The sequence below is a fragment of the Vulpes lagopus genome, chromosome 5 (assembly GCF_018345385.1).
Source record: "Vulpes lagopus strain Blue_001 chromosome 5, ASM1834538v1, whole genome shotgun sequence".
Taxonomy (NCBI): Eukaryota; Metazoa; Chordata; class Mammalia; order Carnivora; family Canidae; genus Vulpes; species Vulpes lagopus.
This window is the reverse complement of record NC_054828.1, coordinates 73286224-73303522: the sequence shown is the minus strand read 5'-3', so window position 1 is coordinate 73303522 and position 17299 is coordinate 73286224. Positions and strand designations below refer to the sequence as shown.

The 17299-nt window shown below is 55.5% G+C and overlaps 1 protein-coding gene and 1 long non-coding RNA gene across 2 annotated transcripts in view; one reads left to right on the top strand and one right to left on the bottom strand.

The window, feature by feature from the left end:
- Window positions 1-34: 34 nt before the first annotated feature.
- RORC (RAR related orphan receptor C) overlaps window positions 35-17299 on the bottom strand; it is a 21205-nt gene continuing 3940 nt past the window's right edge. The window contains exons 3-11 of the mRNA XM_041756253.1: window positions 8174-8259; window positions 7715-7856; window positions 6046-6558; window positions 5719-5840; window positions 4455-4587; window positions 4198-4305; window positions 3922-4032; window positions 2548-2657; window positions 35-665 (exon numbers count right to left, since the gene is read on the bottom strand). Coding sequence (XP_041612187.1) covers window positions 504-665; window positions 2548-2657; window positions 3922-4032; window positions 4198-4305; window positions 4455-4587; window positions 5719-5840; window positions 6046-6558; window positions 7715-7856; window positions 8174-8259 — 1487 coding nt within the window. The 3' untranslated portion in view covers window positions 35-503. The remainder of the gene's footprint in view (window positions 666-2547; window positions 2658-3921; window positions 4033-4197; window positions 4306-4454; window positions 4588-5718; window positions 5841-6045; window positions 6559-7714; window positions 7857-8173; window positions 8260-17299) is intronic.
- LOC121491395 overlaps window positions 16523-17299 on the top strand; it is a 12891-nt gene continuing 12114 nt past the window's right edge. Inside the window, exon 1 of the long non-coding RNA XR_005987953.1 lies at window positions 16523-16879. This is a non-coding gene — a long non-coding RNA (uncharacterized LOC121491395). The remainder of the gene's footprint in view (window positions 16880-17299) is intronic.

The following is a 17299-nucleotide window of genomic DNA, read 5'->3' as shown; positions in this document are numbered from 1 at the left end:
AAGGGGGAAGGCAGAAAATCTAAAGATCTGGATTCGTGTTATATACAGGTCCTTCTGGGCTCCAGCTGCCAGTCTCTGAGCTTGACACATATCCCCAGCCAAAGCCCACAGGGAAATGCAATGAGGTATTTTAAAGTCCTATTCTTAGCTTCTGAGCCCAGAGTCGACTGGATTCTCCTGGTGTCCTGAGGACACCATGGTCCTCCTAGAGGTCCTTATGTGCCACCCCAGGCCTCTCAGAAGCTGGGGGTGAAGGGTCATGGGAGAGCAGATGCAACAACGCTGAGGCTGGAGATGGTGTTCCTTCATCACCACCCTCTGGCTCTTGGCCCACTGCCAGGCACACTTGTGGGCAGAAAGCCAGTCTCAGCAATTGCTCATCCCTAGAGAATAGGCGGAGACCACCCTCCCGGGGCACAGGTAAGAAAAATATGAAGGTGGGAGGAGATCCAGGGAAGAGGGCCAGTAGGCTCAAGGGGAGGGAAAGGAGTCCGTTCTCCAGGTCACTCGGACAGCCCTTCAGGTGACTCGATTTCAGTGCTGAAGAGTTCCTTGTAGAGTGGAGGGAAAGTGGCTTGGACCACGATGGGGTGGAGATGTTGGAAAGTGTGCAGCTTTTCCACATGCTGGCTGCACAGGCTCCGAAGCTTCCCCTTGGGCGGCAGCTGGAGACGGGTTAACAGGGGAGGAGGGTCAGTTCTCCAGCCTTCTCCCCAGAGCACCGATGTCCTCTCCTTCCTGGGTAGGGAAATCCTCCTGCTTTCCCATCTGCACTTGGCTCTGGAGGAGTGGCTGGATTAGATCCCATGGCGGGTGGGGGCTGAGGGAATGTGTTCAGGAAACTGGAAGCAAGCGAGGGCTGCTGCGGGTGGGGTGCATGTTTTCTGAGTGGACCCCTGCTACTCCTAAAATGAACCCTGGTAAATACTATCAGTTTCTGCCCTTATAATACTGAGACCCTGCGGCCGTTGTGTTCTATCACATGCGTCTTGGCCTTCGTGCTCTGGAAGTCCTTCTCATCTGGAATGCCTTTCCATTTCTTCTTTGCTTGACTAATTCTTCCTCACTTTCAAGTGTCCCTCCTCTGGGAATATTTCCCTAGCTACCTCTCCCTGGATTAGGGTCCTTCCCTCTGTGTAATAGCACCTAGAGTTGCCGCTCAGCAGGACGGAGACTTGGGCTGTGTGGCTGCTGCAGGACGGAGGAGGGACGACCAGGGACCTCTCTAACAGGCCACATGAGAACTGGTAGCTGGCAAAGGAGAGGGGTGACGGTGGAGGGTTTGTGTTCTGAAGGTGGAGCCAACCAGATCTGCTTTCCAGATGTTTCCCCAGGCTCCAGTCTGCCCTTCCAACCTGTCCAACTGGACTTGAAGTTCTTTAGGACATAGGGTGTGTATAAGTCCTTTCTCTATCCTCGGCACCTAGCACTCACTGTGCCCGGCATATAGCAAGGGCCCATTGCTTGAACGATTGTATAAATGGTTCCTTGACACTGGTTCCAAATTAAATTGTCTAAATAATAGGTCTGATGACATCATTTCTCTAGCCTTCAGAGCTCTTCATTGCCTGGAAGTAAAGCCTTCACTCTTTAAGATGGCACTGAATGTCCTCTCTGATTTGCTACCTGACCTAATTTCAAGCTGGTCTTCTACTCCTTCCCTGCCCTCATCAATCAATGCCAGCTCCCAATCTTATGCTTTAGTCAAAATGTGCCACAAGCTATTCCACATATATGTGCTATTTTGCCTCCTTATTTTTGCTGATTGTTCCCGTAGTCTGGAGTGCCTGCCCCATCCCCATGAATGTCCGTTAAAATCCGACATATTCATGGCCTACGTTAAAGGCTGCCTTCCCTAGGATTGCGTGTATGACCCTCTCCTTTTACCCTGAATTATTTTTAATCCCTTGTTCTTTGCCGCCATTAACATTTCCCCAATATCTCTTATCAAAGTAACCTACCAGGAGTGCAGGGATACCGTGGGAGAGCACTGGCATTGAATCTTGCATCTATTACTTACCAATCAGGCAAACTTGGACAAGTCACTTAAGTTTTTTCATCACTAAAGAGAGATTTTAATACCTGTCCTATTGATTGAGTTATCCTGAGGATGACAGCATGTCTGTCACCTTGTTAATGGTATGACTACCGTATCTAATACTGTATACCACCTTGTATTAGAGTTACTGGGACATGGGCCTCTTCTTCGTACCACACTAAAGACCCTGGGTGGGGGCAAGGACCACCTCTCTGTATCTTTCTGTTCCATGGTGCCTTGTACAAAGAGATGCTGAGTGAGCATTGGCTCTATTAAAGCCAGATTATTTCCGGGTGGGGCTTCCTCCCAATTCCAGATTCTCCTAACTTTCAATCTGGAAGTTCCACATGGAGGTGACGGCCCGGCCCATCCCCTTACTCCCCATTCTGCCACGAGCCCTCTAGCACGATGTGGGGCTCAAGTACTTCCTCCTCTGTGCCCTCAGAGCCCCAGTGTCCCAGCTGAGGTGAAGGGCCTGACCTCTTCCCCCTCAGGGACTGCCATCCTACCTTTGCCAGGATGCCTTGGCGGTGAGTCCTGTAGAGATGGTGATGAAAAGCCTGCTCCAGGTTGTGCTGTAGCTGTTCTACTTTCCTCTTCTCTTGGAGCCCCGGACGGTCTGGAGGAAGGCGTGGGACCATCACAAGAACAAGAAAGAACATGGGCATTAACTTCTCCTGGAAGGGGGAAGGGTGTATCATGTTGGGCATCTGTGCTGGATTGCGGCCTTCTAGGCTGAGTGCGTGTGCGTCCTGGTTTGAGCATGAAAAGCTCTGGGGCCTGGGGCTTGGCTAGCTGTCTACAAGGAAAACTGGGGAGAGACTGACTCCAAGTGGCCTTCTCCCTGGTACCCTGATACCTCACATAGTCCATTCAATGCTAGAATTCCATTGTGGGGGAAAAATGAGAGGGATTCCATCCCCTAGCCAAGGATGAGCCCAGAGAGCAGAAGGCCTTGGTGAAGTCTCCTAGGCCAGCACCCGGGCCTCTGCAGCAGTCTGTGGCTAACTTCAAAAGACAAACCCTGACTCCATAAAATAGCCAGAAGTCATCTTTTAAGTCTTTATTTCTAGTTTAGGTCTCTGCTCATTGGCAGAGCCAGACAACAGATTATCTCGATCTGTAAATTCAGGTTAATAGCACTTCTCCAGGGTCTCTGAATATATAGCCTTCCCTGGCTCTGCCCAGCCCACTCCATTCCAGCGGAGTGGGGATCCAGAGTCCTGCCATTATGGTGCACAGTCTCAAAATCAGCTCACACAGAGCCGCGATTCTCGAGCCTGGTGACACATGACAATCACCTGGAGAAGCTGTTAAAAATCCTGGTGCTCTGGCTGTACCCCAGATCAATGACCTCAGAGTCTCTGGGAGTGGAGTCTGGGGAAGAATCACTTTTTATTTTTTTTAAAGATTTTATTTATTCATTCATAGAGAGAGAGAGAGAGAGAGGCAGAGACACAGGCAGAGGGAGAAGCAGGCTCCATGCAGGGAGCCCTACATGGGACTCGATCCCGGGTCTCCAGGATCACGTCCTGGGCTGAAGGTGGCGCTAAACCACTGAGCCACCGGGGCTGCCCAAGAATCACTTTTTAAAACTCCCCAGGTGATTCCAGTGTGTGGCCACATTGGACTCGCTGACATGAGCTCATGAGCAAAACTAATTTGTCTCTGGGAGGTGGCCCACTTCCTCTCATCCTCACGGCTCCCTGCCTCCCCACTCTCCAACTCCACCTTGGAGGGTGGTTCCCCTCTCAGGCTCCTCTGAATCTTCTTTCTGCTCTTTAAAGCAATTTCCCAGATTTAACCACATTTGAAGGTCCAGACCCATTTCCATGGCTCCCCTGCCACCTGACTGTTCCTTAGGCAAGCCCAACGACACTCACTGGCATTGATGAGTACCAGGGCCGTGTAGAGAGCAATCTCATCCTCAGAAAAACGCAAGGAACTCAGGGAGCGGGAGAAGTCAAAGATGGAGCTGATGAGCTCGCTGCAGCCTGAGGGAGAGAAAACTAAAGGATGAGCAAGGTGGGTGAGGCCACTTGCCCTCTAGGTGTTTGGAGTACAGGGGGGATCTGCCCTGAAAAGAGGGTGCCTGGTCTTGAAGCTTTAGATGGGCTTGCCATCCAACTCCCGCCTCTCTCATTCCCTCTGCCCCTCACCCAAGGCTCGGAACAGCTCCATGCCACCGTATTTGCCTTCGAAAAAGACTGTGTGGTTGTCAGCATTGTAAGCCCGGCACATCCGGACCAGAACCACTTCCATTGCTCCTGGGGAGAGAGGGGGACATGCAGGCCAGTGTCATGAAGCCAGGAAGCTCTGCCCCTCCATATCCTGCTTTAAGCCACCTCCATCTGCTCAGCGCCCCCCCCCCCCATGCTCTGCCCCCCCTTCAGGCCAGCCCACTCTCCCTGGGCACCTGCTTTGAGAAGCACAATCTGGTCATTCTGGCAGAGCTCCATAAAGCCTGAGAGCCTCTTCGCGAACTCCACCACGTACTGAATGGCCTCTGTGAGGCGGTGGGCACAGCGTTCCCACATCTCCCACATGGACTGCAAAGGAGGAGGGTCCTGTGGTTGCCCCATTTATGACCCTGCCACCCTCCCAAGGCCCCTGGGAGCCCAGGCTGAGGTTCAGAACTCTCACACTCTCCTCTCTGGCTATTTAGCCTGTCCTAGCACAGATGTACACTTGGGTCACACTCACCGAGCACCCACCAGCCGTGGGCACTCAGCCGTCATGGTGAAATAAAAAAACATCTGAGATGCAGCTTTGCCTCAAAGAGCTTGCGTTCTGTTGAAGTGACAAGGACACACTGACCCCTCTCCCCGAAAAGACCTACCTAAAGGTCTTAATAACGTAGAGTGACAAAAATTCCGTGCCAAGTGGGTGTTTTTTAGAACAGGTGGTCTTGTTAAGAGTATGATGAAAAAGAGCATAAACCTTGGAGCCCTGTGGATCTGAACGTGCCTGTGGCTGCACTACTTTGTGACCTAGAGTAAGTCTGTTAACTTCTCTGAGCTCCGTTTCCCAGTCTGTTAAAAACAGAAATAAATGCCAACCTCACAGGTTGCCATTGGAAGGGTAGGGGATGATCTCTGTGATGCATTTAGCACAGTGCCTGGCAGAGAAGGGGTGCTTGACAAACGGTAATCAGCGTTCTGACTACTGCTATCGTTGAGAGGGTATGGGGGGATCCCTGGGTGGCGCAGCGGTTTGGCGCCTGCCTTTGGCCCAGGGCGCGATCGTGGAGACCCGGGATCGAGTCCCACGTTGGGCTCCCGGTGCATGGAGCCTGCTTCTCCCTCTGCCTATGTCTCTGCCTCTCTCTCTCTCTCTCTCTCTCTCTCTCTCTCTCTGTGACTATCATAAATAAGTAAAAATTTAAAAAAAAAAAAAAAGAGAGGGTACAGGGAAGGGGAGTATACCAAGGGCTGCACACACCAAGGTCTGGGTGCTGGAGGAGGTAGGATGAAGGCCAGACAAAACGTTAATAGGCAGGGGCCAAGGACAACCCCTCATCCATCTGCTAGGGTGTAGACACACACACACACACACACACACACACACACACACACCCTATATTTAAAAGTGGGGACACACTCGTGTCTATCTGTGATGGACATGCAGATAGCCACCTCTGCACTCCCCTGCGCCCTTCCCACATGGTCTCCTGGCCTCACCTTCCTCTGGTAGCTGGCCACCTCCTCCCGGGAGAAGATGTTAGGGCGCTGCCGTAGCAGGTCCTCCAGCCGCAACTGACACGTCTCTCGGTAGGACTTACAAACATTCTGTACCAGGTGCTCTGGGGCCAGAGGAGGAAGGGCATGGGCTCCATCTCAGCCAGCTGCTACCCTATGCATGCTGAGGGCCCTCCTCAGCCTGGCCTACCCTCGCTCTGCCTCCCCTCCTTGGCCCCTCAGCACCCTTAGCCTCATGTTTAGTGTACACAGGATGCTGACTGGGGCCCCCCTCATCATCCCTACCCTCCCTGTTGCCCAGCTGCTCACCAGTCTCCATCAGGGAGGCATAGGATGCCTCCAAGGCGCTGTGGGAACTGGGGCTACAGTAGGTGTCTGGGCCCCGTCCTGGCTCCTCCAGCCCAGGAGGCCTGGCGTCTTCAAAGTGAAGCGCGCATCTTTCCAGGCTCAGCTGGCTGCCTGTGCCGTAGAAGCCCCCGCTGGCCTCAGCCTTACCCCGCTGGGGGCTGTATTCCAGGTGGTATGAGGCCCTGTCGGGCCCAGCCTTGGCCAGGCTGCTGGGGTAGGAGGACCCAGAGCCTGGGGCTCTCAGGAGGCCAGGGGGGCAGGCCGCGGCCTCGGGTAGGTCAGGTGATGAGCCCAGGGGCAGCTGCCCATCTGGGAGCCCTATGGGGCAGGCGAGGGGGTCAGCTCCCTGGCCCCCCGCTGGTGGGGTCTTGGCCACCTGTCCTCGCTGCTGCTGTTGCTGCCGCTGCAGCTGTTTCTGCACCTCGGCATGCAGGCTGTCCCTCTGCTTCTTGGACATGCGGCCGAACTTGACAGCTGAAAGAGGTGGGGATCAGGAGTTTTCAAGGCAGGAGCGCAGGGGACAGGGCAGCATCGACAGGCATTTTGATCATTACAGAATTCATTTGCTGTTCCCTGAATAGCTGGTTCCGAGCAGAGCTTCTCCAGTGTGGCATAATAACTTCCCTCAGGGACCCCCACTTTTGCTCGACACCCCTCCCACCTCCTGCAGGTGTTTGCTGCAGGGTTGGTCCAGCCCAGGCATTTCCGTCTCCCAAGCAAACTCTCCCAGCTGGAAACCAGCTTCTGCCAGGAGCAGAATTCAAGCAGTAAGTCTGGACTGAGGACTGTGGCCTCCTGATTTTGGGGCTGGGGGGTGGTCGAGTCAGTGGTGGGGGGGCTCGAGTTGTATTGGGGTCACCTCGCCCTCTAGGAGGGTCGGAGGAAGAGGAGAGCTGAGAACACAGGTCTCCCTGTGGTCAGGCCTGCAGGCTCCCTGGTGACCTAGATACTCACCACAGCCCAACCCAGGCTCCGCGGCTTGTTTCTGAACATCCTCTTCTGCTCTTTCTTTCCTGCCTTTTCACTCCCCCCACCCCTCCCAGGTGTGGGGGTACAGCCCCTCGCCCCGCCTGCCCCTTTGCACCCCTGCGTGTTTCCTTTCACTTTGTTATTTTGGGCGCTGAAAAGTGCTGACAGCCTCTTTCTGGCTCCTCATCACCTCATGCCTCCCCCAGCCCCGCCCTGGGCTCCCTCTGTGGTGGTGATGGGGGGCTTCGTGGAGGCAGAGGGCGAGGACCCAGGAGAGAGGCACTAGGAACAGCAGCCGCCCTCCCTACCCTCATGCCTTCCAGGTGGTTCTCGGGCTGATTCTGGCTCCGTTCCTAGCCACTGTGTCATGTTGTAGCACGGGGATAGGAGATCAGGAAGATGGAGCTGGTATTGGAGCCATGGAGCAGGAGGCAGGATGTGGCCGCTGGATGGTGTGTGGGCCACAGGCAAAGGGGGTGAGGAGAATCCATCCCAGAAAGAAGAAGATGAGGAGTCTGGGATGTTGGGGAAAGGAGGGCGGGGGACCACAAAGACCTCTGGTGCTTGGCCAGCCCGTGCCCCACAGAAGGACGTGTCTACAGGGTGATGTCTGCCCTAGAGACTCCAGAGAGACCCCCAGGGGCTGCCTGTGTGGCCTCACCATCTCGGGACATGCCCAGTGCCAGGCATTTCTGCAGGCGGCAGTGTTGACATCGATTTCGGCTGGTGCGGTCGATGGGGCAGTTCTGCTGGCGGGTGCAGGAGTAGACCACGTTACACTGCTGGCTCCGGCGGAAGAAACCCTGGGGGAGGCAGGCAGAGACCTGGGCTGCAGTCCTGGCCAGGCCCAGTTCCGTCCCCAGTGCTCCCTGCCCAGGCTCTGGCCCTAGCTTCCCCAGGTCCGACAACCAGTTTTCTCTCCTCCCCTTTCTTAGCACGATTACATTTTGCCAGGCAATCATGTCCCCAGGTTAAGACAGGCCCTCCTATGTAGGGCACTCTTAAGCTGCTCCCTAGCCGCCTCAGGAGACTGTCCCTGGAGTCAGAGCAGAGGCCACAGAGCCCCCTCTCCTCATGCTGGAAGATACTCGGTTGTGCGTGCATGTGTGCACAGGCTCACCTTGCATCCCTCACAGGTGATCACCCCGTAGTGGATCCCAGATGACTTGTCTCCACAGATTTTGCAAGGAATCACTTCGATTTGCGCTGGAAGAGAGAAAGAACAGGAGTCATCCCAGGAACCTTCCCTGCCTCGGCCCCCATGTCCTGGGCTGTAGACACAGGGACACGGTGGGACTTGGTGCTTCCCCCACCCCACTCAGGGTTGTTCTTCCCCTCTTGCAAAATGGAAGAAGTGAAGTGCCGAATGCTGCTCAGCCAGGGGTCCAAGGAGGCTGCTTTTGGGTTTCACAGGGTAGCCAGGAGCTGTGTCAGCTCTGCAGAGGCAGATGAGGCGGCTGCAGAGAGACCACCTGCTCAGCCCTTTAAGTTGAAAACCTCCAGTTGCCTCCCTTCTGCCTGAGGAGCCAGGAGTTCTTACAACACCTGCTTCCCGCCCAAGGGGCTTCCTCTACGCTACCCTCCCCCACCAGGCTCTGCTCCTGAGGGCAGTGGGTGAGGCATGGGGGTGGGGGGATGTGGTGCACCAAGGCAGGAGGCACCTGGGGACTGCCTAGAGATGCCAGCCATCCTCAGCCAGCCTGTGAAGCCTCAGGCACCCGCCAGGCAGGGATCGGGTCCACAGGGTGGGGCCCAGAGAGGGCAGGAGAAGTAAGGTGGAGCCCAGGAGAGCACTCAACAAGCCATGTCTGTCAGATTGTCAGATGCTGGCGATCCAGGGAGAGACCGAACCAGGGCGCCCAGGCCCCTGGCCCTGGCGTGGCGCGTGGGCAGCTCTGTGTGCATCGACACATGAGAGTGTGTATGTTCATGTGTGTACAAGGCCCTCTGGGTCCAGTCGTATGCACAAATCATGAATGTTAGCTTTGGCTGAGGTTAGAGACCATCTCATTCAATTTTTTTCCTTTCCAAGTGAAGGAATAGACAGATGAGGTAAGGTTGTTGGTCCAGATTCATGCAGCTAGTTTGCCCCAGAGAGGGGTTTACATCCTAGCTCCCTTGCTTTCCATCATGCTGTTCAGTGTACACAGCTTTGGGGGTACATACATCAGTGGGCATGTTAAGGCATGCGTACACATGGAAGGCCATGTGACTGTGAGTCAGTGGGCACATTTGCCTGAGCCAGCAGGCACGCCTGGCTGTTCGTGTGTTCGTGTTTGCTCATTGGCCAGTAGGATGCCTGCTGCCCACTGAGCTCACTGTGGCCTCCCAGGGCTCCAGATTCTCCTCTACTTTCCCTGTCCCTGTCAATGCCCCTGAACCTCTGAGGTTCAGGGACCAGCGTTTGGCCCCTTCCCAGCTCAACTTTGAAGGGGAGTGGGGATTCCCACTGTGTTGGAGGTCTTCACCCATCCCAAGGGGGTAGGGGGTCTCTTCTCTGCCATTGGGGCCCCGTGGCCTCCCCTTTGAGCGGGGAGGCTGGGGTGGAGTGGGCCAGAAAGGTGGTCTAGGAATATAGCCCTGACTAGGTCTGACGTGCCCCCATCCATGTCCCACCCTGAGGGCCTATAGGGCAGGCCTGTGTTCCCATGAGTGCATGGCCCATGCCTGGCCCAGGCCTGGACTGTGGTCATCTGGAGGGCCTTCTGATGGGAGGTGGGGAGAGGGACTGTGGCTTGCCCACCACCCTCTGAAATTTCATTTCTCTCCTCTTGAAACTGTTGTCCCCTCAAGCTGGCTTTGAGCTGACCCAGTGTAAGCAGCTGCCTCCTCATGGGGGACAGGGCCCATGGGTATCTGAAACTCTTCCATGAGGAGTCCGTTCTCTCCCCTGTCCCAACCCTCACTTGCCTGCCCAGCACCCACCCAGGAGGCTGTGATCATTGGGGACAGATGGCAAGTGAGCCTTTCAGATCCTTTCCAGTAAATGAGCAGATTGGAATGCATGGAAGGGAAGAGAGAACAAGAGGGGATTGGTAGCTGGAAATGAGGCAGAAAATTTGGAGGCACCTGCATGTCAAGTCATTTAGATTCCCTAGGCCTAGGATCCCTTGTCAGTGACATGAGGATAAAAAATAACATTGTTTGTCCATGCGATGTTTGTAGGTAGGACGGTAGGCATGACAATATTACCTGTGGAAAGCACTGTGTTTAAGAGGCAAACTCTATGTGCACCTGTTACCATAGAGCAGAGCTGAAGGTAAAGACACACAGTGGGTACCCGAGGCCCAAAAGAAGCACTTGTGCCCTGTACAGTCTGTGCTTGTCTCCACACCTTCCCCTCCAACAGCTCGAACCTCTCTTCACAGGAACCCTCAGCCCAGAGAGGGGAGAAACCAACGTGGGTCACCCAAAAAAGTAAGCAGAGGGGAGATTAGGCCAAGCCACAGTGGGAACTCGGACTCCAGCCCAGCAGTCAACCACAGGCCTCCCTGCCTCTTCCCTTCTCCCAGAGCCACATCCGTGTGCGTGTATGTGTGTGTGCGCGCGCCAACCACACAGGTGACCCAGACACATGTCTCCCTGACCCACTGCTGGTCCCAGCCTGAGGAACCTTACAATGCTGTAACCAAGACCTTGCTCTTCTCATGGGATGATGTGGCCAGCCTTGGACCCCCCTCACAAATACCTGTGCTTGTTGGGGGGGGGGAGGGCGCTGACGTTTGGACCCCAGCCACCAGTCCAGCCACCTTTCAGTGTTCCCTAACCATAGTCCCAAGACAGAGGTACACAGGTGAGACAGAAACAGAGTCAGACGTTCTGAGGTAGGAGTGCCAGACACTGTAGCCTCCGAGCTAAAGAGACCAAGAGGTTTGGCAGACAACAGAGACTTAGACCCCAAGATGGAGAGACAGGTGCAGAAACACAGGAAAACCCACAGTGATGTCCCAGCGCCAACGCCCTGCCCCTGGCCCTGTCTGCAGCATCAGGCCCTCAGCTCCCACTGCTACCTCCTTCCCCTGCCACCTGTACCCCTTTCAATGCCATCTGCCTGAAACCTCAAAGAGAAAGTACCGGTGTACATGAGTGTGACTGTGGAGGCGGGGAGGGGAGAGAACGGGAAGGGCTGGCAGAGGTGGCAGTGGGGTGAGCAGGAGCTGAAAAACACCTCGGATCCCTCACCTTCAACCTACCCCTAAGCTCCTGCCTGAAGCTGCAGGTGATGGGAACCCAGATTGGGGAGGGGGAGCTGAGTAATCACAGGATTACTCAAACTGTTGCCCTGGAGCCTGGCCTGCCAGGAACTTACCATCTAAGGGCCTGACAGTGCCAGGAACTCAACCAAGCAAAGGTCAGGCCCTTCTAGGCCAGCCCCTGCAGCCCCCCCCCCCCCCCCCCCCCCCCCCCCCCCCCCCGCTGCTTCAGGAAGGGCTTTGTACCTAGCTGCTGCTCTCTCCAGGCCCATCAAAGGAAATCCTCCCAGGAGACAGGAGTGCCTATGTGCTTTGAAAGCTCCCAAGGCATCTAATGACTGCAGGGCTCTAGCACTTTGCATTTCAAACAAGATCAGCCAAGGGGCTTGTGGAAATTTTGTGAGCTGGTCCCTCCTCAGGTCTGAGGGCCCAGATTCTGCATTTGGACAAACTCCAGTTGATGCCCAAGCTTGCTGGTCCTCAGCCTACATTTTTAAGGAGCAAGAGTTTAGTCCCTTGTGACATTTTTGTGCCAGGCACTGCTCCTCGGGGGTGGGGTTGGCCATCCTTTCCTCAGCCCATTCTTGTGTCTTCTCCTCAGCCTGTGAGACCTCTAAAGCTTCATTATGATACGGTACTGGGAAAAGAAAACGAACCTCTTCTGGATCCTTCAGAGACTTGAAGTATCCTCAGGGAGCTTGTTATGTGCATCTCCTCTGTGTGGAAATACGGGAGAGGCAGAGAGGAGATGGTCTGCCTTCCCCTCCCTCCAATCCCTCTAACCTCGCCCTTCCCACAGCTGTGAGATTCATTGATAGCGCTCTCTGAATGCATCCAGAACCTGGCCCTGTGCCCCCTTAGGAAGCCAGCCCTGGGCCCCATCCAGGTGCCCTATACCTCAGAGAGGAAGTGGTAGGAGCAAAGGAGGGGCTCTAGCCTAGGGGGGTCTCTCCCCGCAACCCCAGAAACTTCCCTAGCCCTGCTGGAGAGTGGATGGAGTCAGAGGAGCCAGAGGGTCCTTATCCCCTCCTGGTGCTTTGTCAGCCTCCAGCTGAGCCTGCCTTCTCTTCTCCTTCTCTCTCCTTTTCTCCCATGGTCAGTGAATAAGGGGGGATAGTAATAACAGACGTAAGCCTTGGCTGAATTCTTACTCTGTGCCAGGCTTTGGATATATGTTTTATGAATGATTACGACAACCCTGAGAAGTAGGTATTACTTGTATTGTGCCCATTTTACAGATGAGAAAGTGGTCCAGGAGGGAGTAAGGCGCTCGACTAAGGTTACACAGTCCAAAGTGGCATATCTGGCATTTGAACCCAGGTCTCTGTAACTCGAGAGCCCAGTTCTCCAACTAGTAAGCTATACACCCTGTAAGAATGAGATGCCCAAGTGCATCAAGGAAATGGGATGGGGCCAATGTTATTGGCTGCAGGGGTAAAGTGTGAAGTGTGGAGGTGGGGTGGGAACAGAATTCAGAGAAGTGTGAGGTGGGGTGGGAACAGAATTCAGAGAAGACACCCCCCCCTCCGCCCCACCCATGGAACTAAAGCCAGGACTCATATCCAGTGTAAAGACCCACAGACACATGGTTCCCTCTGTCCCGGGTCTTCTTCTGTGGTGCCCACCTCCTCCTGCCTCTACTCAGGTCTTGGGGCAGGCTTCCAAGGCCAAGGTAGAACAGCCCTCCTCACCTAACTGAGCTCCTTTGGGAGTGTGGACTGGCTTTCACACATCTTAGTAGGCCTCTGCAGAAATGAATGGGTGAATGGGAAAGAGGGATGCATCTCTTTTCTTAGCTCGGCTCCCCCCACCCCCACCTGCACAGAGACCACAGCTCTGGCCAGGGGTCCCCTGTGTACCCCAGCCTGTCAACAGCCTCCCTCCTTTCTTAGCTCTCCTTCCCGCAGCTTCTGCAAAGCTGGAAACCACGCGGTGGGTGGCAGCCCAGGGGAGCAGGAGGGGGAGGACTGGGGGTGGAGTGCCAGGAGAGGAGCAGTTCTCTACCTGGTGAACACTCCTCCCAAGTCAGGGCAAGGATGTTTTGCTGATACACCCAGATCCTAGGGCTGAGAAAGTATTGACGCTAAAACTCAGGTGGGCGAGGGAGAGTCTGGGGTTCTGAAAAGCCACCAAAGACAGCCAGCCACCTGAAACCCCTCCTGGTGCCCCCGCCACCCCCGCAGTCTGGGACTGGAGAAAGGAGGGGAAACAAAAGAATTGAGTGAAAACAACCGGTGAATGGTGGGGAGGGGATGAATCACCAGGAGGAAGCTCTGAGGAGTGGGAGCCCCAAGTCACAGTCAGTGGCTTCCCTGCCTCCAGGGTTGGGTCTCCTTTTCCAGAAGGGTCTGCCATCCTGGGAGATGCAGAACCCAGGGACACTGGCTCTGGGTCTGAGGCCCTGCCCTGTAACTGTCCCTCCCCTCAAATAGACATGCCCATCTGTTCTGAGCCCAGAGTCCCAGGACAGCACTGCAGGCGCAGGAGGAGTAGAGATTAGATCTCAGAAAGGACTAGCCAGGGAGGATAAGAGGAGACCCCAGGGCTGCCTTCCTTACAGGGCTCTCAGCGTGGGAAAGTCCCTGTTCCCTGTTTGAGTCAGGGGCAGAGGCAGGGGAGGGGAGGGAGCCCCTGGGAGGGTGGAACCCAATGCCCAGGCTTCCCTGTGCTGGGACAGGCTGGGATGCTCCAGCTTCTAGTACCTTAGGCTGGGAGGTGGAGGGGGGTGGTTCCTGTTAGGAATGGGAGGAGGGGGAAAGGCATAGGTTTCAGGGTGGTGCAAGGAAGGAGGGGGTCCTTTGTAAAGGCTTCAGGTGGCCCTGGGCTCTCAGGATGAGAGCTGTGGCACCTGGGGGACCCGGACTTCTTCCTGGCCCACCACTTCTCATTATCATGAGCAGCCTTGGAAAGACCAGGGCACAGCAAAGACAGGCATGGGACCTCACACCTGCCCGCCACCCCCCCCCTCTTCCCCCTACCTCACCATCCATACCCAGAGCTGGAGCCTCACACCTCTTGGCTCCACACTGGCCGTGTCCTTAGAGAGAGATGACTAGGGCCGCCGTCTCTCTGGCTGGCTGGGAGTCTGTTTGGCTAATGGACATTTCCTCTTTACTTAGCAGCAGGTCACCATGGCAGGGAGCTGTGCCATCCTTTCAGAACCCCCATGAACTCCCACTCTCTGACTTCCTACCCTCGATCAGTACTCAGTACGCGGCGCCCCCTCCCTTCTACTGCCTAGCCCCCTCCCTCCAAAACCTCTGTGTCTCTATGCCTCTCTATCTTCGGTGCTCCAGCTCTGTCTCGGGCTTCATCATGTTTGGGTGGTATTTCCTGGTATTTCTCCATTTATAGCCCATCGGGACATCATTCTTTCCCCAAGTATTTCATAAATCTGTCCTTTGGGTTTGACCTCTACACCTCTTTATTTCCTGGTCTGTTTCTGCTCCTTGTGTGTCTGCCCCTTGGTCTCTGGGGTGTCACAGTCCCCAGCCCCTGGTGTACGGGCTCTCCCTGGCTATGGTCAGAGGGCGTGGAGGTGGCTAGGACTCACTAGGTATGTGTTGGGGGGGAGGGAGCCAGGTAAGCTGGGACTGTGAGATACTGAGAGATGTCTAAGCAAGAAGGACCAGTGGCATCTACCCCCACATAGAAGGGCCCTCTCTCCTACTACCAGCCTGGATGGAGCTGTTGGAGGGATATCATATAGAGCTGCCTAGTGGCTTCCTCATTCAGGAGGGACTCCTGCTCTCCTGCCAACCTCTGAAGCATGCTCAATCCTTGCTTGCCAGGGTGGATTTGCTGACTGGGGGGCATTTCTGGGAAGACTGGTCTCTTAACATTTGAAGCTGGAAGGAAACGGAAGCTCCAAAAGGCCTCTCTCTCTTCCTGTGGAAGTCTTTGGCTCTTCTCTTTACCCCTCCTGGCCCACTGCAGCTCATATACCTGCTATGGGATCTCTGTCCCAAGCTCGCTCTTTTCTATGGCCTCTTCTCCAACTGTCCTGGGAGAGTTGAAACACCTTCACTAGCTTTGGGAAGCTCACCTCGGGGACCAGAGCTCTCACCTTGGTCTTGGGTCCTCAGAACTGGGAGCCTCTCCAAAGCTGGTTTTGTTTTTAAGTTCAGCTCTCTTGTTTCGCTGATGAGGAGACCAGGGCCCAGTGACTTGCCTAAGGCTACGTGGCCAGTCAGTAACAGAGTTGGCACCAGAACCTGGTCTCTAGACTCTCAGCCTATGGGTCTTTCCAGGACCCAATATGGCCTCCCTTCTGTGGTTTGTGGGAAGACCCCAGGTTGAGGCTGGGGCTGCCTCAGGCCTCAGGCCACAGGGACGTGGGCTTCCTATTCCTCATTTGCTCTCTGCTCCGAGAGCTTCTCTAGCTTTCCTTACATGCACACAAGGATTGTCTGATTTACCCAGCCTTGCTCTGCTAGGAGGCATGGGGGCCCCAGACATCTACCCACTAGCTGTTGGCCCACAGCTCCACTCCAGGAAGGGGCTGAAGCCAAAGGCTTTCTGCTCCCGTCTCCCCTGCCATATCCATCTCATTGAATGGGTGACTGAACCTGGGGACACACACAGACACACAGACTTCTAACCCTCTCCACCTGACAATCTGGCTTTCCCCTCCCTGTCCTGTAGCTTCGGGGTACAGTGACCCCTCTGGCTCCTCTCTCACCCACTTTGGGACAGGCTGGAGGCACTAGGGGTGGGTGGGACGCTGCAGGGGGAGTCGGGACGGTGCCTGTCAGTTACCAGCCTCCCTCTGCTGCGGCTGTGTGACCTGGGGTGAAGCGCTGGTCGCACTGGGGCTCAGTCCTTGTTAGACGAAAGGCAGAGCACCTCGGCTACTCCTGCAGCTCCTCTCCAGCACTCCTGACAGAGGCATCTTCCACAGCCCCCATCTCCCCCTGCTCTGAGAAAACTGCCTAGGGAGCAAGCCTCCAGCAATTGCACCCATCCCAACAGACCTTGGCCTGGACTGGGACACACCCTGCCAGGAGGAAAGAGCACTCAGCGTTGCTCACACTGTTCAGTTCCAGAGGCCCAGGCCTGACACTGGCATCCCATCCAGGCTTCCCGGTTCCCAGGTGGCCCATTCACTTACTTCTCATGACTGGGCCTCAGGCTTCACAGCCCCAGCTCTCTGTCCTCAGCCAGGGGTGGTCCGGGGCGGGGGCACAGATGGCAGCTGGGTTGGGGGTGAGGCCCTTTCTGTGGAGCTCCAGCCCGCAGCTCTGCACCCAGCAATCTCCAGTTCTTCTGGGCTGGGGTGGGGGGGGTTTAAGCCACACCACACAGGTGGCCGAGTGACAACCCCCCCCACTGCATCCCCACCCCCTCTGGGGTGCAGCAAGTAGGATGACAGGCTCCCCACGTGGCCAATCTGGGCCTGGGGCAGGGTGTGAGGGGTGGGGCAGCCATTGCAGGGGGGCGTTGGAAACTTCCAAAACCACATGCGACAGCCACGCGTGGTAAGAGCTGTTTCCACCCGCCAGAGGTAGTTCTGGCTGGGGAACCAGAGTGGAGCTCACAGGAGCCTGGCCATGTTCTCACTCCCCCTCCCACCGAGGACCTGAACCTGACCCTCTGCCAGGTGACTGACTGCAGGGACAGGGATGTTTCTGGAGGTAAGTCACAGGATGTCTGCCCTGGGGGCAGTGGCTGTGCCACCTGAGACCCTGTGGACTGCCAACAGCTGCCCAGTGAGGTGTAGTCTGGGAGGCTGCCCACCGTGCTTCTGCCCTCCCTACAGACGTGGTGTATGCCTCAGGCCAGGGAACAAATGATAATAGCAGCAGGAATCATCATCAGACAAATACCCACTGACTGCAAGAAGGGTTAGTCTGTCAGACATTTCCTCAAGAGCAAAACTACTGAAATCAGAATGCAGATGATGATGATAATGACAATGATGATGATGGTGGTGGTGGTGGTGGTGGTAATAATAATGTTTACTTTGTGCCAGAAACACTTCTTATGGTTTTATGTGGATTATCTAATACTCACAAAATACTTTATGGGGTAGGTACCATTATTCCCATTTCAAA